The 22,101-nt window shown below is 45.0% G+C and overlaps 1 protein-coding gene across 6 annotated transcripts in view; it reads left to right on the top strand.

The window, feature by feature from the left end:
- Positions 1-22,101, top strand: part of SPTAN1 (spectrin alpha, non-erythrocytic 1) — a gene marked incomplete at both ends in the record, with an annotated part of 90,553 nt that overhangs the window by 46,377 nt on the left and 22,075 nt on the right. For 5 of the 6 annotated variants that reach the window (XM_080708484.1, XM_080708482.1, XM_080708486.1 and 2 more), the window contains 14 exons: positions 441-639; positions 3,501-3,605; positions 4,247-4,270; positions 4,698-4,733; positions 7,510-7,557; positions 8,204-8,295; positions 8,924-9,068; positions 9,155-9,336; positions 14,109-14,208; positions 14,318-14,515; positions 14,594-14,740; positions 19,856-19,959; positions 20,070-20,232; positions 20,588-20,602. In XM_080708484.1, coding sequence (XP_080564610.1) covers positions 441-639; positions 3,501-3,605; positions 4,247-4,270; positions 4,698-4,733; positions 7,510-7,557; positions 8,204-8,295; positions 8,924-9,068; positions 9,155-9,336; positions 14,109-14,208; positions 14,318-14,515; positions 14,594-14,740; positions 19,856-19,959; positions 20,070-20,232; positions 20,588-20,602 — 1,558 coding nt within the window. The remainder of the gene's footprint in view (positions 1-440; positions 640-3,500; positions 3,606-4,246; positions 4,271-4,697; positions 4,734-7,509; positions 7,558-8,203; positions 8,296-8,923; positions 9,069-9,154; positions 9,337-14,108; positions 14,209-14,317; positions 14,516-14,593; positions 14,741-19,855; positions 19,960-20,069; positions 20,233-20,587; positions 20,603-22,101) is intronic. The other variant, XM_080708487.1, reaches the window with a different exon arrangement.

The raw sequence follows: 22,101 nt of genomic DNA, 5'->3' as shown, positions 1-22,101 counted from the left end.
GAGGCACTTATGAAGCCCTGTGTGCCTTCCCCCACCTGGTAGTGCTTGGAGAATAGTGATGAAAAATCCATGTGTACGTTATGCAAACCCATCTCATCTCTCAGCTGTCGTCGCATGAACCCTTTGTTTCTATGCTAAGTGCTTTATTTCAGTCATTTGTGGTCATGACATTAGCAGTGTAAAAGTGACCTGGGAATAGAATGCTTGGCTGTCACAGCCACCTGGTTGTGAAAGATGCAGCGTGCTTCCCTCGAAGGCTGTAGTTTGGGTACTTAGAGTCCTCATCGTCATGCTCCGGTCCTTTGTCACTAGGGCACCACCATTGCAAAGTCATGCCCTGGATTGCATCCTGGAGAAGCCTAGGGGCTTGCCTCTGTTCGCTTCTGTAGGCGGTCACCGTCTAACTGCCTCCCTCGCCCTTGTCACCCTCTTGACTTCAGATACCATTCTCTGCTGGAACTGGGTGAGAAGCGGAAAGGCATGTTGGAGAAGAGCTGCAAGAAGTTTATGTTGTTCCGAGAAGCGAACGAGCTGCAGCAGTGGATCAGTGAGAAGGAGGCTGCTCTGACCAATGAGGAGGTCGGCGCCGACTTGGAGCAGGTGGAGGTGCTGCAGAAGAAGTTTGACGACTTCCAGAAGGTACAGAGTCTTAACAGCTGAGCTGAAAGATGCTTAAAAGATTTGGTTCTTTCGATTTTCACCACAGATTACTGGAATGAAAATCATGCATATTATATTTTATTTTCTGTACAGATTATAATTCACTATTTGCAACTTTTTTTTCCAGTGCTGGTGATGCGTAGCTATTTTTATTTAGTGTTTTTTGTGGTACTGAGGAATTAAACCTAGGGGTGTTCTATCTCTGAGCCCTTTTATTTTTTATTTTGAAAGCGGGTCTCACTGAGTATTGCCCTTAAGCCTTCAATCCTCCTGTCTCAACCTCCCAATTACTGGGATTATAAATGTGGGTCACATCACCTGGCTAAATTGTTTGTGTGTGTATTTTACTGGGTATTGAACCCAGGGGCATTCTGCCTTTGAGCTACATCCCCAGGGCTATTTTATTTTTTTTTTGAAACAGGGCTTTACTAAATTGCTGAGGCTGTCCTCAAATCTGAGATCCTCCCATCTCAGTCTCCCAAGTACTAGGATTACAGTTGTGTGCCACCACATCTGGCTCTGAGTAGCTATTTTTAAATTGCTATAATAGAATATTTTCTTAGTCCACTTTAGTTTCAAAGAAAATATGCTGTTTTCTCTTCATGTTGTTTTAAGAACTTTTCTAAACGGGATGGGAGTATATCTCAGTGGTAGAACTCTTGCCTTACATGCATGAGGCCACAGGTTCCATCCCCAGTACACATGCCCCTAAAAAACCACTTTTCTATTAAAATAAAAAAGTATTCTTTTAGCCAGTATGGTAATGCATGCCTGTAATCCCAGTACTTGGAAGGTTGAGACGAGGGTCACAGGTTTGATGACAGTTTCAGTAAGTAGTGAGACTCTCATCAACCTAGTGAGACCCTGTTTCCAAATAAAAATAAAATATGGCTGGAGTTGTAGCTGAGAGTTAGAATACCCCTAGCTTCAAGCCCCAGTGCTACATTTAAAAAAGTTCTTGCCAGGCATGGTGGCACATGCTTTTGTAATCCCAGCTCTTGGGAGGCTGAGACAGGAGGATCGCACGGGTTCGAAGCCAGCCTCGGTTATTTAGTGAGGCTCTCAGCAACTTAGTGAGACCCTGTTTCCAAATAAAGTATAAAATAGGTCTGGGAGTATAGCCTGGAAGTAGAAAAGCCCCTGGGTTCTACCCCTAGTACCACCCCCCAAAAAAAAAAAAAAATTCTTCTATTTGTTTTTATTATTTTTGTTTTTGTAGTACTAGGGATTGAACCCAGAGAGGTATTCTAACTTTCAGCAACATTTCTAGCTCTAGTTTAGTTTAGTTTAGTTTATATTTTCAGTTTGAAACAAGGTCTCACCAAGTTGCTGAAGGCCTCAACAAATTGCTGAGGCTAGCTTCAAACCCGCAATTCTCCTGTCTCAGCCTCCCAAATAATGGGATTACAGGCATGTGCCACCACACCCAACCTCCATTCCCTTTTATTACTGAATAATATTCCATTGTATGGAAGCTGAGCGTGGTGGTGCATGCTTGTAATCCAAGCATTTGGGAGGCTGAGACAGACAGCCTCAGCCACTTAGTGAGGTCCTTTGCAACTCAGTGAGACCCTGTTTCAAAATAAAGAATAAAAAATAGGTCTGGGTGTGTAGCTCGGAGGTAGAAATTCCTGGATTCCATCCCCAGTACTAAAAAAAAAAGAAAAAAAAAAAAAGAAAGTCAATTGTATGATATATTACATCATTTATACTTTTCTCACTTTAAGAATATTCTTAGAACCAGTTAAAATATGAAGATAAGGAGAACTTTTCTCCTTATGGTGAATATGCATTCAAGATTAGTCACATTTTAAAAATTGTCAGCAGGGCATGGTGGTGCACGCTTATAATCCTAGTACTTGAGAGGCTGAGACGGGAGGATCTAGGTTCGTGGCCAGCTTCAACTACTTAGTGAGGCCCTCCACAACTTAGTTAAACCCTCTTTCAAAATAAAGAATAAAAAAAAAAAGTCAAGCTGGTGGTGTAGCTTGGAGGTAGAATGCCCCCAGCACCGCAAAACAAAAAAGATTGTCTTTCCTGGATATGGTGACACATGCCTGTAATCCCAGTAGTTGGGAGGCCGAGACTTTTTTTTTTTTGGTGGTACTGGGTTGGAACCCAAGGACATTCTACCTTTGAGCTATACCCACAGATCTGTTTTATTCTTTGATTTGGAAATAGGGTCTCTCTAAGTTGCAGAGTCTGGTCTGGATCCTGCGATCCCACTGTCTCAGCCTCCCAACTCCTGGGATTACAAGTGTGCACCACCCTGCTCGACTCAAAACAAGTTATAAAAGGCTACATTTAACCAGATGTGGTGGAGCATGAGAGGCTGAGAGAGGAATACAGGTTTGAGGAAAGCCTCAGCAACATAGTGAGACTCAGCAACCTAGTGAGACCCTGTTTCAAAATAAGAAGTAACAAGAGGAGGAAAAAAGGTCTACATTTGATCAGAGTAATGTTTCTTTATATGTACGTAGTGAAGTAAATTTGAGACTTATTGCTTCCAGTGCACTATTGTTTTCATTTTACTTATTTTTTGGTACTGGGGATTGAACCCAGAGGCATTCTGCCTTTGAGGTACACCCTAGCCCTGTTTTATTTTTATTTTTTGATACAGGGTCTCACTGGTTGATGAGTCTCACTACTTGGCTCATTTTCTTACTTGTTTTATAGTGGCAGTTAGGATTTCTTGATCTAGACCCATAGAGGGAAGTAGACAGTCTACGGGATACCTGCGGGACACATCTTATAGACTCAAGCCATCATTTACGAGTATCTGTGGCCCTCTCTCCCTTGACTTGCTTATGGGTTTAGTTATTGTGGCTTTTGTTTTAAAGGATCTGAAGGCCAATGAGTCCCGGCTAAAGGACATTAACAAGGTGGCTGAGGACCTGGAATCCGAAGGTCTGATGGCAGAGGAGGTGCAGGCTGTGCAGCAGCAGGTGGGTGTCTCCCTTTTGGACCAAAGCTTTGTTTCCATCGGGCTGCAGCGTGGTGTACCTTCAGAGCCCCACGAGCAGTGTTTAGAGTCCAGAGCTATGGCTCAGGTGGAGGTCCAACCTTCTGTGTGCCTTAAACCTTATAACAGCTGGGTTTGGTGGCACATGCTTATAATCCTAGTACTTGGGAGCCTAAGATAGGAGGATCACAGGTTCTTGGACCAGCCTTAACAATTTGTGAGTCCATTTGCAAATTATTGAGACCATGTTTCAAAATAAAGAATAAAATAGGTCTGGGATTTTAACTCAGAGGTAGAATGCCCCTGGGTTCAATCCCCAATATCACCAAAAAAAAAAAAAAAAAAAAAGGAAAACATGTATAACTTGCCTTTATGCAGTGGAGGGTTCCCATGTTCTCCCTCAGCCCATTTAAAGCTCTGTATGTTTGTAATCCCCTTACCTAATGGCAATTTCATGAGTTCCTTAAATAAATAAAATGTTTTGCATATAAAGACTTGAAGTTCTGCCAGCCAGTTAGGCTAGCATATTTTTTGTAACTCTCCTATGTTTCCCAGTCTGGTAGTAGTGAGGTTTTGAGAAGTTTGTTTTTCCTTTGATGATAACATTGGTTTCTGTCTTTGTAGGAGGTGTATGGCATGATGCCCAGGGTAAGTTACAGGCTCTGTGTGCAGCTTGAACATGAGAAGGTTGTACATCTTGCAAAGAGCATGAAACCAAGAGCACTTCCTGAGGATTTTGGTTCTTGATCTTCACAAACCCTTTTGTGTATAAAAATCTGTGGAAAAGAAATTTCCACAGATATAAAAAGGAAAGCTGGTTATTACATTTTCTCCATTTCTTCTAGTGGATTAAAAGAAAATTAAAATTTTTTCTATTTGTTTGCAAACTCTTCCCCACCACCCTTGGAGTTTGCTGCTAGCCGGTGGTGCACATTTTAGTTAAAGAGAGGGTATTGCTGTTTTCCTCATTTATCTGTGCTCCCCTGGGGAAAGTGAGTGTCCTTGACAGAAAGGGTCAGGTGCAGGGTGGCTCCACGTTTGGCTGCATGCTCCTAACTCTTTACTCTTTGAACAGGATGAAACAGATTCCAAGACGGCTTCCCCGTGGAAGGTAAGGACTCCTTTGCAAGTTATTGTTTCCAAGAGTTTTGTAGGAATATACAATATAGTTTGTCTTTTATGATGTACCTTTTCCTGAATGTTCAGCTTTTCTTAACCTTTGATCATCTCTGGACTTGCTTGGGCTGGCTTCTTCCAAACTTGTTGAATACTGTCATCTCTGGAAATGTAACATGTGACACGGAAGCAGCGTGCTTGTGTTCACATGCTCAGTATGGGTGGAATGGTGGTGCCAGAACACATCTCGCTGGGCATGGTCCCCGAAGGGAGGCAGTCCAGTCGACATGCTAAACCCAAGATGACTAAAGAGGTCAAGGAGAATAAGCCTCCCATTCACCAACTGCCTTACTCCACCCTCCTATGGCCTAAGAAAAGCTTCTTGGGAGATTCAAGATCCTGAGGTTTGAAGGGAGGAGCGAGTTGTTAAGCAACTGCAGTACACACACTCAGGCAGTGAGGTGTGTTTGACCAGAGGCACAGCTCTGGCCAGGGATACAGGAAGGAAGGTGTTTTTGGTGTGTGTGGGGGGAGGTACTGGGGGTGGAAACCAGGAGCTTTTCTACCTCCGGGCTATACTCCCAGACCTTTTTTTTTATATATATATATATATATATATATATATATATATATATATATATATATATATATATATATATATATATACTTTATTTGGAAATAGGGTCTCACTAAGTTGCTGAGAGCCTCACTAAGTAACTGAGGCTGGCTTCGAACCTGTGTGATCCTCCTGTCTCACCCTCCCAAGCATGGGGATTACAAGCATGGGCCGCCACGCCTGGCTAGGAAGGAGGTTTTATGTATCATGTTTATAGATTATAGCAAGTTCTAGGATCTTAATTTTTCTCATATGGCAAAATTTGATCATCGGTGACTGGATGGAAAACAACTACTTATCTGACCACTCAGTAGAGTTTTCTGGCACCACCAACATTCTTTGTTTTTGTTGGGTTTTGTTTGTTTGTTTGTTTGTTTGTTTTGCAATACTGGGGATGGAAGCCAGGGGCATTCTACCTCCAAGCTACATCCCCAGCCTTATTTTTAATTCAGTTGAGGCTGACTTCAAACCTGCACAATCCTCCTGTCTCAGCCTCCCAAATAGTGGGATTATAAGTGTGAACCACCATACCCAGTTTACCACCAACATTCTTTCAGAATGTGTTTTTTGGTGGGGGGTACTGGATATTCAACTCAAGGGTGTTCTCTCTCTCTGAACTATATTCTTAGTCCTATTTTATTCTTTATTTTGAAACAGGGTCTTATTAAACTGCTGAGTCTGGGCATGAACCTATGATCCTCCTGTCTCAGCCTCCCAAATACTGGGATTACAGGCATGTATCAACACGCCTGGCCTGATTTTGATCCCCCCCCCACCCCGGTACTAAGGGTAGTACTCAGGGGCATTCTACCTCTGAGCTCCCCAGCCCTATTGTTTTATTCTTTATTTTGAAACAGGGTCTCACTGAGTTGCAAAGGACCTCACTAAGTAGTAGGTGAGACTGGCTGGGAACCATGATCCTCCTGTCTCAGCCTCCCAAATGCTGGGATTACAAGTGTGCACCACCACCCCCGGCTTTATGTCTTTATAAATACCAACACCTCCTGTTTCTGAGAAGGCTTACAGAAGTGGGTTTGTCTTCTGGACCTTGCACACACACCCACAAATCACCTGGGAGGTTCAGTGGGAACATCTGAAGAGCTTCAGCCCCCTGCACCCAAACTGAGCCCTGCCATCTCATGGCATACTTAAAGGGTTATGTGCTTTGAGGTTCTAAGGTGTTTCAGGTTGTTAGAAATATCTTCATTGTTGAGAAGAAATTTAATTCCGTGGCTTGTTTCTTTTTAACTCTGGTGCAGCTCTTGCCCTTCCATCGGGAGGCTGCTTTTACAGAGAGCAGCAGCCCTGTGACTGCATCAGACATGGAGTTGATTATTACTTCATATTCCTGTTTGAACAATCAGGTGCCAGCAAATGTTCTATAGTATGGACAAGAAAAGGCACTAAAAAAATCTATTTTTCTTTAAAAAATATTTTTTTTCTGTCCAATCTATTATAGCTGTGATTTTCACACTCTCTTCATCAGGGTTGTTTTGTTTTGTGGTGCTAGGGTTTGATCTCAGGGACATTCTACCTCCAAGCTACACTTCCAGCTCTTTTATTTCTTATTTTGAAACAGGGTCTTGGTAGGTTGCTGAGAGCTTCACTAAGTTGCTGAAGCCAGCTTAAACCCTGTGAGCCTCCTGTCTCAGCCTCTCAAGTACTGGGATTATAGCCAGCACCACCACGACCTGCTTCATCATGGGGTTTTTTGTTGTTTTTTGGGGTTTTTTTTGCGGGTCTGAGGATGGAACCCAGGGGCATTTGACCTCCAAGCTACACCCCCTGCCCTATTTTTTATTCTTTATTTTGAAACAAGGTGTCACTGAGTTGCAGAGGATCTCACTAAGTAGCTGAGGCTGTTCGCAAACCGCGATCCTCCAGTCTCAGCCTCCCGAATGCTGGGATTACAAGCGTGCGCCACCACGCCCGGCCATCGTGTTATTTTAATCATGACACGGGGCCTGATTGTGAACTTTGGGGTTTCTCCTGCCTTTCTAGTGGTTACTGACATTTATTAATGCCTCTGCTCCATATGTTGCTAGTATCTCTTTTAATTTGATTGACCACTGGTGCTTAATGAGTGGCACTTGCAGCTCAGCTCTGTCCCTTAGTTGGCAGGAAGTTGATTGGTTTTCCTTCTGCTCTTTTTTAGTCTGCTCGTCTGATGGTTCACACTGTGGCCACCTTCAACTCCATCAAGGTAAGAAACAGTGTCCTGCTGGTCCCCTGCGTTTCCTCACTCCCCTCCTCCCTATCTGCAGCGGGGCCCTTGTCCTTGTCAGCCAGGCCAGCTGCGCATGTTCCCACTCTCCTGAGTGCCCTGGGCTCAGGGCTGCGGCGTGGGTTGGGTGATTTTCCTGGTCAAGAACTCGCCAGGTTGTGCAGTGCTGTGGGCTGTCCCTTCTCTTTTTAGCAGGATGGGAAAGCAGTGATTCCTTCCTGTCTCCCCTGCATACTCCTGCACTCGCTCTCCCCAGGCCAGCTGTGGCTCCAGGATGGTGCTGGGCGAGTGTCAGAGTAGGACTCTGGCATTTCCCCATTCAGCATTTACTCTCGGGGCGGGAGTCACGGGCCAGGCACCAGGCTAGTCAAGAGGGGACGTGTTAGCTGTGCCTTTCCTGCTGCGTCCAAGGGATCTCCTGGGTTAGGCATATGGGGAGGATCAGTCATCAGATCGGCTGGTTTTGACTTTGGAATTTTGCTGTTGTATATGCGTTTATCAACTGGGAAGGTTGGAAACAGGAAGTTATATGTACCCTAGTGCTTCTTTATAGTTTCCCCAAGGCCTGGTTGTGGGTGTGACCCAGGAGGGTGGGGGCAAGACTGACACTGCCACCCTCCGGCAGGAGCTGAATGAGCGCTGGAGGTCCCTGCAGCAGCTGGCTGAGGAGCGGAGCCAGCTCCTGGGCAGTGCCCATGAAGTACAGAGATTCCACAGGTGAGGGGCCAGTGCTGGGCTGAGGGAGAGCGGGATGGGACTGTCTGCCTTGCACAGATGGCTTGGGCTTGTTGACTGGGACCTCGTGTGCCGCCAGTCTTGCTGGTATTTATGCTCCAGCACTGAGGCTCATACTGATGTAGGAGGGATACTCAGCAAATTTTGCTGAGAATGAATGTGTGTTCTTTCTCTTTTTTTTTTTTATTTTTTCTGCGGGTCTAGGGATGTAACCCAAGGGCATTCGACCTCCGAGCTACACCCCCTACCCTGTTTTTTTATTCTTTATTTTTTATTTACCTACCCTGTTATTTTATTCTTTATTCTTTATTCTTTATTTTATTCTTTATTTTTATTTTTTTATTCTTTATTTATTCACTAAGTTGCAGAGGGCCTCACTGAGTAGCTGAGGCTGTCTGCGAACCGCGATCCTCCGGTCTCAGCCTCCCAAATGCTGGGATGACAAGCGTGCGCCACCACGCTCGGCTAGTGTGTGTTCTTTCTCTGTTTAGAACAATTGGTGATCACCACTGACAGATGTACAAATGCTAGCCAAAGGAATTTTTCCTGTTTGTCTTCACACCAAGGTAGGCATTCTCAGCATTTATTAACCCAAAAATGTCACCTACAGAGATGCTGATGAGACCAAAGAATGGATTGAAGAGAAGAATCAGGCTCTAAACACAGACAACTATGGCCACGATCTGGCCAGCGTCCAGGCCTTGCAGCGCAAGCATGAGGGCTTCGAGAGGGATCTTGCGGCTCTCGGGGACAAGGTGAGCGCCGCCCGGGTCAGGTGGAGCCTCCGCTCTGCACAGCAGAGCTTCCTCTTTTGTGCTGTCTCACCACTTTCTTCCCATAGGTAAATTCCCTCGGTGAGACAGCGCAGCGCTTGATCCAGTCCCACCCCGAGTCTGCAGAAGACCTTAAAGAGAAATGCACCGAGTTGAACCAGGCCTGGACCAGCCTGGGGAAACGCGCAGACCAGCGCAAGGCCAAGCTGGGCGACTCCCACGACCTGCAGCGCTTCCTCAGTGATTTCCGGTAAAAACCAAGTGTTGCTCAGCGCTCTGGAGCGTGAACCTTCCTTGTAGTGTTCTATGGTTGTTGTTGTCTGGGGATTGGGCCCAGGGCATTGTGCACGCTGAGGCAAATGCTTTACAACTGAGCTCTTTTGTATTTTGAGAGTTTTGCCAGGTTGCCATGGAAGGCCTGGAACTTATGATCCTTCTGCCTCAGCCTTCAGAGTAGCTGTAAGAACAGGCACGCACCACTGCATCTGACTTAGTTTTGAAATAAGGATCTACGTTGCTAGAATTTATAATCCTCCTGCCCCAACCTTCTGTGTAGCTGGGATAACAAGTCTGCACCATTACACCCAGCTATAGTAGTCATTTTTATTATGGAGTAATACCTGCTCAATATAAAATACTCATAGATTTATGAATGCCCAAAAGTCCAAAATAAGTTGGTTTCCCTATTTGAGTGTACACACACATACAACACACTCTTCTCAATACTAGCCTCCAAATCCCCTTCCCAAATGGTACTGTGTGTGTGTGTGTGTGTGTGTGTGTGTGTGTGTGTGTGTGTGTGTGTGTGTGTGTGGGATCGAAACCGGGGCATTCTGCTACTTTTAAACTACACTCATAGCCTGGTTTATTTATTTATTCATTTATTTTGTGGTACTAGGAATGGAACCCAGGGATATTTTACCTCTGAGCTACACCCCCAGTCCTATTTTTTGTTCTTTATTTTTGAAACGGGGTCTCACTGAGTTGCAGAGGGCCTCACTAAGTAGCTGAGAGGCTGTCTGTCTGTAAACCGTAATCCTCCTGTCTCAGCCTCCCAAATGCTAGAATTACAAGCGTGCGCCACCACATCTAGCTCCTGATTTTATTTTTATGTTGAAATGGGGTCTCACTAGGTTGCTGAAACTAGTCTTAAACCTGGTATCTTCATGTCTCAATTTCATGAGTACTGGGATTACAAGCATGTGCTACCACATCTGGCTCTTAGACATATTTTTTTACTTAATGTAGATGTGGCTTCTAGTCACTTTTTTTTTTTCTAGGTCTGGGGATGGAACCCAGGGGCATTCTACCTCTGAGCTACACCCCCTGCCCTATTTTTTATTTTATTTTAAAACGGTCTTGCCGGGCGTGGTGGCGCACGCTTGTAATCCCCGCGCTTGGGAGGCGGAGACAGGAGGATCGCGCAGGTTCGAAGCCAGCCGCGCGCGCTGGCTTAGGAGACCCTGTTTCCAAAAATGAAAATGTAAAAATAGGTCTGGGAGTGTAGCCCGGAGGTAGAAGGGCTTCCAGGAACCCCAGTACCACCAAAAAAAAAAAAAAAAACAGGGTCTCACTGAGTTGCAGAGGGCCTCACTAAGTAGCTGAGGCTGTCCGTGAACCGCGATCCTCCGGTCTCAGCCTCCTGAATGCTGGGATTACAAACATGTGTCACCATGCCCAGCTAGTTGATAATTTTTCATCTAGAAGAGTTTCAAAGCTGTAGGTATATTGAAAGAATAACACAAAGAGTGACTGTGATGCTGTAACCACCAGTTTGTGACATTCTCATTATCTCTGGGCACTTTTGTTTTTTGAATACCTTGCAAGTATGTTGCAGATCCCTGACATTTTTCCTTGAGCCTGTAAGTATTAGACATCTCCAAACAACAATGGCATTCTGGCCGGGTGTCGTGGCTCACGCTTGTAATCCCCGCACTTGGGAGGCAAAGACAGCAGGATCGGAACCAGCCGCGCTGGCTTAAGAGACCCTGTTTCCAAATAAAAATATAAAATAGGTCTGGAGCTGGGCATGGTGGCGCATGCTTGTAATCCCCATGCTTGGGAGGCAGAGACAGGAAGATCAAGTAGGTTCGAAGCCAGCCACGCTGGCATAAGAGACCCTGTTTCCATATAAAAAAAGTATAAAAATAGGTCTGGGAGTGTAGCCAATGGGAGTGTAGCTGGAGGTAGAAGGGCTTCCAGGAACCCCAGTGCCACCAAAAAATAAATAAATAAGTAAATAAATAAAATAGGTCTGGGAGTGTAGCCCGGAGGTAGAAGGGTTTCCAGGAACCCCAGTACAACACAAAAACAAACAATAAAAAAGACATTCTGCATAACTACATTTTCATTATTACACCACAAAATCTAATATGAACACAGTGATATTTAAGCCCATATTCAATTTTTTTAGTTATCTTCAATATACATTTTATAACTGGGTCTTTTTTTTTTTTTTTTTTTTGCGGGTCTGGGAGTGGAACCCAAGGGCATTCAACCTCCAAGCTACACATCCCTGTCCTGTTTTTTATTCTTTATTTTGAAACTGGGTCTCACTGAGTTGCAGTGGGCCTCACTAGGTAGCTGAGGCTGTCCGCGAACCGTGATCCTCTGGTCTCAGCCTCCCAAATGCTGGGATTACAAGCGTGCGCCACCACGCCTGGCTTATAACTGGGTCTTATGTTTGGTTCAGGTCTAGTCAAGGATTGCTAGAGCTTTGGTAGTCTTGTCTTAGTCTCCTTTAACTTACAACAGCATTCCTGTTTTTTTCTTTCATGATATTTTTGAAGAGTCAGGATACTTGTTTTATAAAATGTCTCATAATCTGGTACCTCCATCTTTTAATGACTGTAGCATTTCATGGAGTGGTGATGGGTGACTTGCTTCACAGTACCTGTTTAGGTGTGTTTTATGCTCTTTAACAGTATTCTTACCCACACACACGTCGGTCATGTGGTCTCTCGCATTTCCTCTGCGCGGATGGAAGTAGGCAGATCTTCCCCTTACCAAGACTAAGGTGGACTATCTCAGTAGTTTTGTTTTTTCCCTCTTTGTTTGAGACAAAGGTCACATAACATACACTTAGCTGTTTTTGCCTGTGTATGTATGGTTTGGGAATTGAATTACCAGGGGCATTCTACCTCCGAGCTATACCCTCCAATTGTTTTATTTTTACTTTGAAACAGAATCTTGCTAGGTTGATTAGAGTCTCACTACTTGCTGAGGCTGGTTTCAAACCTGCAATCCTGTCACTGCTTCCCAATACCAGGATTCCACCTGGTACTTGGTGTAATGAAGCCACGCCCGGCTCCAGTTAGCCCTTTTAAGTTTGTGATTCCGTGGCACTTAATGCGGTGACAGTGCTACGCAGCCCCCTTCTCTCTAGTTTGGGAACTTTCCTCACTCTACAGCATAGGTCCTCAAAGTGGGCAGTATTGTCCTCCTGAGGACACTGGAACAAAATATAGAGACATAAAAGTATGCAAATTTGCCATTGCATCTTTCTACTTACTTGCTTAAAGAAGGCAGATTTCAGGAGGGGCTACTGAGTATTTTCTTTTTGCAAAGAGGGTGGTGGCACACCAGATAAGCTTGGTGACCTATGCTGTAGAGTAATATTCCCTCTCCCCTAGCTAACCACTCTTCTCTTCTCTTCCCCTAGCCCCTGGTAACCTCTCATGTGCTTTCTATCCCTGTGTATTTACCTATTCTAGATATTTTCTTTAAAAGTAATCATACTATACGGCCTTACACACTCATTACATACTTTGTTTGTTTGTTTGTTTGTTTGTTTGTTTTGCAGGTCTGGGGATGAAACCCAGGGGCATTTGACCTCCAAGCTACACCCCCTGCCCAATTTTTTATTCTTTCTTTTGAAACAGGGTCTCACTGAGTTGCAGAGGGCCTCACTAAGTAGCTGAGGCTGGCTGCGAACTGCGATCCTCCAGTCTCAGCCTGCCAAATGCTGGGATTACAAGCGTGCGCCACCACACCTGGCTTCTTACTTTTTTCTTTTTTTTTAGTACCAGGATTGAACCCAGGGGTATTCTACTTCCGAGCTACACTCCTATACTTGTTTTATTATTTTTTATTTTGAGACAGTGTCTCACTGAGTTGCTGCACAGGCTTGAACCTGTGATCCTCTGTCTCAGCTTTCCAAGTACTGGGATTACAGGTGTAAGCCACCATTCCCAGCTTCATCACACACCCTTGTGTTGGTGAGAAGCTGAATTAAATGTTTGCACAGAGGCCGGACGTGGTGGCGCACGCTTATAATCCTAGCATTCAGAAGGCTGAGATAGGAGGATCGCAGGTTCATGGACAGCCTTAGCTACTTAGTGAGGCCCTTTGCAACTCAGTGAGACCCTGTTTCAAAAAAATAAAAAGATTTTAAAAATTGGACTGAGGGTATAGCTCAAAGATAGAATGCCCTTTGGTTCCATCCCCATTTCCTAAAAAAAAAAGAAAAAAAAGTGCACAGGCTTAGCACTTCAAGAAAGGCTGTTTATATTTGAAGCTGTCATAAACTTAATCATAACTATTGCTTCTGTTAGAGCTAGTTTTTTATTTTGGTTTGCTATTTTATTTTTTTTTGGTATTGGGGGTTGAACCCAGGAGCATTTCATCTCCAAACTATATCCCTAGCTTTTTAAATTTTTTTGTTTTGAAGCAGGGTCTTGCTTGGTTGCTTAGAATGTTGCTAAGTTGCTAAGGTTGTCCTCGAACCTGTGATCCTCCTGTCTCAGCATCTCAAGTACTGGAATTATAGGTGTGTGCCACTATGCCCAGTTTAGAGCCTGTTTTTCTATAGGGTGCGTGTTAGTTGTAAAGCTATTCCTGTTTTGTTGTAAATTCTGGCTCTCTTTAATATTTGAACGAGAGGTTTGCAGCCCTTTGTTCAGAAACCCATCCCCATACAATAGATAAATATCCTGAGGCAAGAACAATGCAGTTGTGCTCTCCCAAGCTCTAGGGTCTGCTTGCTGGAGAGGATAATAGCAGTTCTTCTTCAATTTGTTTCAGGGACCTCATGTCTTGGATCAATGGAATGCGAGGATTGGCATCCTCTGACGAGCTAGCCAAGGATGTCACTGGAGCCGAAGCTTTGCTGGAGCGGCACCAGGTGGGGCGCCTGCCTGCTGAGCCTCCTTACCCCAGCCTGCTGCAAGCCAGCAGGGGGACTCGTTTGGGCACCTTTGGCAGTTATCTGATCCCTTCTCTCCCCTTGGCAGGAACACCGGACAGAAATTGATGCCAGGGCTGGCACTTTCCAGGCATTTGAGCAGTTTGGGCAGCAGCTGTTGGCTCACGGGCACTACGCCAGTCCAGAGATCAAGGAGAAGCTGAGTATTCTCGATGAGGAGCGAGCAGACCTGGAGAAGGCCTGGGTTCAGCGCAGGATGATGCTGGATCAGTGCCTCGAGTTGCAGGTGTGTGTGCTCTAGGTGTCTGAGCAGGTGTTTCCTTGCTGAAGGCCCCATCTCTCACCTGCCTGTCTGCTCCATTAGCTGTTTCATCGGGACTGTGAGCAAGCTGAGAACTGGATGGCTGCCCGGGAAGCCTTCCTGAACACTGAAGACAAAGGAGACTCCCTGGACAGTGTGGAGGCTCTGATCAAAAAACACGAAGACTTTGACAAAGCTATTAATGTCCAGGTGAGGCCCTGTACCATGGAATCTGAATCTGGGTTTTTCCTGATAAGTATCTCCATTTGTTGGCTAATTCTTATTTCCTTTCTTAACATTTAGAATAAAAAGTAGTTACCAACATAGTTATCTAAGCTAGAGAGCTTTGGATGTTTCATTATATTAAAATATTTAACATTAAGCTGGGCGTGGTGGCACATCCCAGTATTTGGGAGGCTGAGATGGGAGGATTGCCGGTTCGAAGACAGACTCGGCAAGTTGTGAGACTTTCATCAACCAAGTGAAACCCTGTTTCAAAAACAAATATAATATAAAAGTAGGGTTGGGAGTGTAGCTCAGAGGAAGAATGCCCCTTGGCTCAATCCCCAGTACCACATAAAAGTAAAAAATAAATGAAGTTGGGCATGTTGGCACACTCCTGTAATCCCAGTACTAGGGAGACTAAGATAGAAGGACTGCAGGTTTGTGACCAACCTCTGGAACGTAGCAACATAGCAAAATTCTCAGCAACCTAGACTCTGTTTCCATGCAAAAAAATAAAAAAGAGCTGAGGGTGTAGCTCATTAGCAGAATGCCCCTGAATTCAATCTCTAGTACTAAAAATGGAAAGAAAAAAAATTAGCATTAGGAGTCAGGCATGGTAGCACAAATTTGTAATTCCAGTACTTGGGAGACAAGAATATCACAAGTTTGAGGCCGAGCTCAGCAAGGTAGTGAGACCCTGTTTGAAGTAAAAAAAAATTAAAAGAGATGGGTTGTAGATTGGAGGAAGAATGCCCCTTGTATTGGCTTTAATCCCCAGTACCAGGTATAAATATGTATGTATATATGTATGTATGTAGTATTAGGGCTGCGGTGTAGTTCAGTGATCGAGTGCCTGCCCCCAAGTTGGAGGATCCATAGCACTGCAGAAAACACACACATACCAAAAAAAAAAAAAAAAAAAAAAAAGCAATCCAGGCACACACCTGTAATCCCAGTGTTTGGGAGGTTTAAGACAGGAGAATTATAGGTTCAAGGCCAGCCTCAGCAATTTAGTGAGACACTGTTTCAAAATAAATAAAATAGGGCTGTGGGTACAGCTCAAAGGTAAAATGTTTCAGGGTTTAATGCCCAGTAGTACCACAAAAAGCAAAAACAACATTTTTATTTTTTACTTTTTTATTTCTACATTTATTTATTTATTTATTTATTTATTTATTTATTTATTTATTTGCTGTACTGAGGATAGAACCCAGGGGCATTCTACCTCCAAGCTATACCTCCAGCCCTATTTTTTATTCTTTATTCATTTATTTATTTTGCGGGTCTGGGGATGGAACCCAGGGGCATTCAACCTCTGAGCTACATCCCCTTCCCTATTTTTTATTCTTTATTTTGAAATAGGGTCTCTCTAAGTTACAGAGGGCCTCACTAAGTAGCTGAGGCTGTCTGTAAACTGCAATCCTCCAGTCTCAGCCTCCCCAGTGCTGGGATTACAGGTGTGTGCCACCACACCCAGCCTTATTCTTTTTTTTTTTTTTTTTTTTTTTTTTTGGTGGTACTGGGGTTCCTGGAAGCCCTTCTACCTCCAGACCTATTTTTACATTTTTATTTGGAAACGGTCTCCTAAGCCAGCGCACGCACAGCTGGCTTCGAACCTGAGCGATCCTCCTGTCTACGCCTCCCAAGCACGGGGATTACAAGCGTGCGCCACCACGCCCGGCCCCCTTATTCTTTATTTTGAAACAGGGTCTCACTGAGTTGCAAAGGGTTGTACTAAGTAGCTGAGGCTGTCCACGAACTCAGTTCATATTTAAACAGATGTAACTGCAATCCTTCTGTCTCAGACTCCCAAATGCTGGGATTACAAGCATGCGCCACCATGCCCAGCTCTAAAACAATTTTGTGTGTGTGTGTGTGTGTTGTGATGCTGGGGGTAGAACCAGGGGCTTTCTACCGGGCTATACTCCCAGACCTATTGTATATTTTATTTGGAAACAGGGTCTCACTAAGTTGCTACCTCACTAAGTAGCTGAGGCTGGCTTTGAACCTGTGCGATCCTCCTGTCTCAGCCTCCCAAGCACGGGGATTACAAGCGTGCGCCACTATGCCTGGCTTAGAAAAAAATTTTTATTGCCTACTAAAAAATAAGCAAAATAGTATTGTACCTCCAAGGAATGCCTCTATATTTATGAAAAATAGAGACATAATTTGGTTAAAACTCTAGGGGTTGTGGGTGTATCTTAGTGGTAGGGTGTGTGTTTAGCCTGTGTGAGACCTTAGGTTTAATTTCCAGTATAACCCGGCAATGTGGCCTACCCCCTTTTTTTCTTTTTGCGGTACTGGGAATGGAACCCAGGGGCATCCTACCTCCGAGCTACACCCCCAGCCCTATTTTTTTTTTTTATTCTTTGTTTTGAAACAGGGTCTCCCTTAGTTGCAGAAGGCCTCACTAAGTAGCTAAGGTTGTCCATGAACTGCAATCCTCCTATCTCAGCTTCCAAAGTACTGGGATTACAAGCACCACCATGCTTGGCAAATTCTGATATTTTTGAGGTTTGTTTGTTTGTTTTTTGTTTGTTTGTTTGTTTTTGCGGGTCTAGGGATGGAGCCCAGAGGCATTTGACATCCGATCTATACCCTCTGCCCCATTTTTTATTCCTTATTTTGAAACGGTCTCACTGAGTTGCAAAGGACCTCACTAAGTAGCTGAGGCTGTCTGCGAACCGCGATCCTCCGGTCTCAGCCTCTCAAATGCTGGGATTACAAGCGTGTGCCACCACGCCCAGCTTTTTTTGTTTGTTTGTTTTCTGCATAAAACGAGATTTTTTTTTTTTAAGCCCAGCTATTTTTTGTTTTTTGTTTTTTTTTTTAAAGCCCAGCTATTTTTGATGTTTTAATAAGAGTTTTGAGCTGGGCATGGTGGCACACATTTGTAATCCCAGCATTTGGGAGGCTGAGACAGCAGGATCCAGGTCCACAGATAGCCTCATCTACTTAGTGAGGCCCTCTGCAACTCAATGAGACCCTGTTTCAAAATAAAGAATAAAAAATTGGGCTGGGGCCGGGCATGGTGGCGCATGCATGTAATCCCCGTGCTTGGGAGGCGGAGACAGGGGGTCGTGCAGGTTCAAAGCCACCTCCCTGGCTTAAGAGACCCTGTTTCCAAATAAAAATAGAAAATATAGGTGTAGCCCAGAGGTAGAAGGGTTTCCAGGAACCCCAGTACCACCAAAATACACACACACACACACACACACACACACACACACACGTATGTGGCTGGGGTATAGCTTGGAGGTAAGATGCCTCTGGGTTCCATCTTTTTTTTTTTTTTTTTTTTTTTTTTTGTGGTACTGGGGGTGGAACCCAGAGGCTTTCTACCGGGCTATACTCCCGAACCCATCTTATATTTTATTTGGAAACAGGGTCTCACTAAGTTGCTGAGAGCCTCACTAAGTAGCTGAGGCTGGCTTTGAACCTGCGCGATCCTCCTGTCTCAGCCTCCCAAGTGTGGGGATTACATGTGTGCGCCACCACGCCCGGCTTTGGGTTCCATCTTTACTACCACACACAAAAAAAATTCATGTGGCAAAACTTTGTGTGTGTGTGTGTGGTACTTGGGACACCCCTAGCCCTATTTTTTATTCTTTTATTTTGAAAAAAGTCCTCGATGAGTTGCAGAGGGCCTCACTAAGTAGCTGAGGCTGTCCGTGAACCTCCATCCTCCTGTCTCACCACCCAGATGCTGGGATTACAAGTGTGTGCCACTACCAGCTACATGAAATGTGTTTTTGTTGTTGTTTTGTTTTGTTTTGTTTTTCAGGTCTGGAGATCGAACCCAGGGGCATTCAACCTCTGAGTTACACCTCCTGCCCTGTTTTTTATTTTTTATTTTTATCTTAAAACAGGGTCTCACTAAATTGTTGAGAACCTCACTAAGCAGCTGAGGCTGGCTTCGAACCTGTGTGATCCTCCTGTCTCAGCCTCCCAAGCACAGGGATTACAAGTGTGCGCCACCACGCCCAGCTTTACATGAAATATTTTAAAGGAGCTGGGCGTGGTGGAGTATGCCTGTAATCCCAGTACTTAGGAGGCTGAAACAGGAAGATCACAAGTTTGAAGCAAGCCTCAGCAATTTATCAAGGCCTTCCACAACTTAGACCATTTCCAAAATAGAAATAAAATTGGGCTGAGGGTATAACTTGGAGGTAGAATGCCTCTGGGTTCAATCCCCAGTACCAAAAAATTAAAAAATAAATAAAATTAAAGGACGAGAAAACATTTTATTAAAAATCTGAGCCAGCCAGATGTGGTGGCTCACGCTTGTAATCCTAGTATTTGGGAGGCTGAGACCAGAGGATCACAGTTCGTGGATAGCCCCAGCTACTTAGGCCCTCCGCAACTTAGACCCTATTTCAAAATAAAGAATAAAAAATTGGGCAGCAGTGTAGTTCGGAGGTTGAATGCCCCTGGGTTCCATCCCCAAGCCCGCAAATACATACATACATACATACATACATACATACATACATACATACATACTCTGAGGTTGAATGCCCCTGGGTTCCATCCCCAAGCCCGCAAATACATACATACATATATACATACATACATACATACTCTGAGCTTGCCGGGCTGGTGGTGCATCCTTGCAATACCAGCATTTGGGGGCAGAGATAGGAGGATCGCAGTTTGAGGGCAGCCTCAGCTACTATTGTAGGTCCTTTGCAACTCAGTGAGACCCTGTTTCAAAATAAAGAATAAAAAATAGGGTTGGGGATTTAGCTTGGAGGTAGACTGCCCCCTGGGTTCCCAGTACTGCAAAAAAGAATAAAGAAAAATTTCTTATAACCTTTTCCTATTATGAAGCCTAATTTTTTGTGTGATATTTATTACTGCTCTACTCCCTGCCCCACCCCAGTGTGACCTGGAATCTTCCTGAGTTAAACTCTACTCTGGTCATGATTAAAATCAAGCCTTCGTCTGGCTTTTTACACTCCTGCTTCTAAAGTGTCTGTGTATTCTGATCCTGTCACCAGCCAGTTCCCAGTCACCCAGAATAACCATTCTCTGCAGAAAACTAGCAGTCTAGGAAGGCCCAGTGCAGGCCCTCAGCCTCACACTTTTGTCCTCCCACAGGAGGAAAAGATCGCCGCCCTGCAGGCCTTTGCCGATCAGCTCATTGCTGCTGGCCACTATGCCAAAGGAGACATTGCCAGCCGGCGCAATGAGGTCCTGGACAGGTGGGTGCTGAGTGGCTGAGTGTCCTGGTGTGAGAGCCCAGCCTGCTGTGTCCCAGCTTCCTTCCCTATAAGGGACCTTTACCTTTGCTTTTGTGGCTTCACTTCCTCAGGTGGCGACGCCTGAAAGCCCAGATGATTGAGAAAAGGTCAAAGCTGGGAGAGTCTCAGACCCTCCAGCAGTTTAGCCGGGATGTGGATGAGATCGAGGCCTGGATCAGTGAGAAATTACAGACAGCAAGCGATGAGTCGTACAAGGATCCCACCAACATCCAGGTGAGCAGAGCTCCAAAGTGGCCCTGCGGTACTGAGTAGATTCTGTTAAGTATGGAATGTAAAGAGGATGCACTTGTAAAACAATCTCCTTGCCCTTGTAGAGCGGATGCAATAGGTTAATAGAGCCCCTGGAAAGCCGCACTAGATGGCTAGAGCCCCCAGCAAGCTGCCTTCCTTGGCTGTCTCTGTCAAAGCCATCTCTGCTGTAAAGAGCCCAGGGACCCTTCCTGTTTACCCTTCCCAGACCCTGAGCTGCCCAGGGGAAGTGTGGCAGCAGGGCGAGGCTCTGTGTAATAGCAATACATGCGTTCACACCAGTGTACTGAACTCTTGTTCTTTTAATCTGTTTTTGTAGCTTTCCAAGCTGCTGGTAAGTGTTTTATGTTTTTAAGAGTTAATAGATATGTGAGCTCTGGTTCTTGTCCCTCTCTGTAGAGTACTGTTCCTGTGGTCACACATGGTCCGCTGGTGTCTCCTCATCCATCCTTTCCATTTCTAATCCTCCATCACATTCCATCCACGTGTCCCTGTGGGATGTGGCTTCCTGTGTAATTAGCCTGCAACCCCACCCACTCCGCTCCCCAGTTCATCACATAGACGAGTTCTGCATGGTGTTTGATTTGGGAGGCAGCAGTTGACGGCTTCCTTTCAAGGGTGCTTCTTTTGAACATGGAAGGAGCGGCTTTTCAGTATGGACTTGTCTCATCTTGCTGTGGCTCTTGGCGTTGGGCATCCCCACAGGTGGGCACTGTGACCTGGTGCAAGTTTAAGTGCACACCCAGTCTTGCATCCAGAGGTGCTGGCCACTGCAGCTGGAGCGCAAAGAGAGGCATGCTTCCAAATCTGAGAGGAACAGAGCTGGAGGTTAAGAGCAAAAGGAAATGTCTCCCTCACACTAACTCAGAGGTTGCATAAGTGGGTGGGAGGAACAAAGCTGTAAGAGAACGAATGGGAGGTGAGCCACAGAGTGGTCAGAGCAAGACACAGTGGGGAACTGACTTTTGTCACTGTTTGGATCAGGAGAGTGGGGTTCATGACAGGCACATCGTATTGGTGCTGGCTGAGGCAGCGCGGGCAGGCTGGGGAGCAGCACCCTCTGGCAACTGTTGCCTCTGAAATGAAACATCTGATGCAGAATCCTTTTCCAGCTATACTGCTCTTTTTCTTTCAGTGTTCCCCCAATAATGCTCTCCCCCGAGATGCTGCATTTCTCACCCTGCCAAGTGTTGTTCCCAGAACTGTGCTGCAGCTGCTGTGTCCTTGCAATTGCCGCTTGTAGTGCTTCGGTGCCTTGTGTCTTAATGAATCCTTAAAAGCATAGCAGGCCCCCAGCTCTCTCTTCCTAGGAAAAGTAAATTTCAACCTGGCATCAAGCCTGGGTTTTGACAGTAGTGCAGTGTTTTGATTAATGGCAGCTACCAAGTGGTACACCAGCGGAGCCAAGGTCTAGAGCCACTGTAGACTTGTCCTCAGTCAACAGAAGGACAAGACCAGCCGTCAGATATATCGTCGTATATGATGGCATAGATGATGAGATCTCCCCATGCATGCTATTTGTTAGAGCTTCTGTCCAATAAGGACAAAACCATGGATGGAAATTGACATAAAAGCATATTCAGGATGGGCATGGTGGCCCACGCTTGTAATCCCAACATTCGGGAACTGACACAGGAGGATCGCGGTTCACAGATAGCCTCAACTACTACTTAGAGAAGCCCTTTGCAACTCAGCGAGACCCTGTTTCAAATACAGAAAAAATAGGCCAGGGGTATAGCTTGGAGGTAGAATACCCCTCGTTTCCATCCCCAGTACCTCAAAAAAAGTATATTCAAAACAGAATTTGGTCATTGTTATGTTCTACCAAATGTT

Source organism: Muscardinus avellanarius (assembly GCF_963383645.1).
Source record: "Muscardinus avellanarius genome assembly, chromosome: 13".
Taxonomy (NCBI): domain Eukaryota; kingdom Metazoa; phylum Chordata; class Mammalia; order Rodentia; family Gliridae; genus Muscardinus; species Muscardinus avellanarius.
The sequence above is the reverse complement of the archived record's forward strand: the minus strand, read 5'-3'. Positions and strand labels throughout refer to the sequence as shown.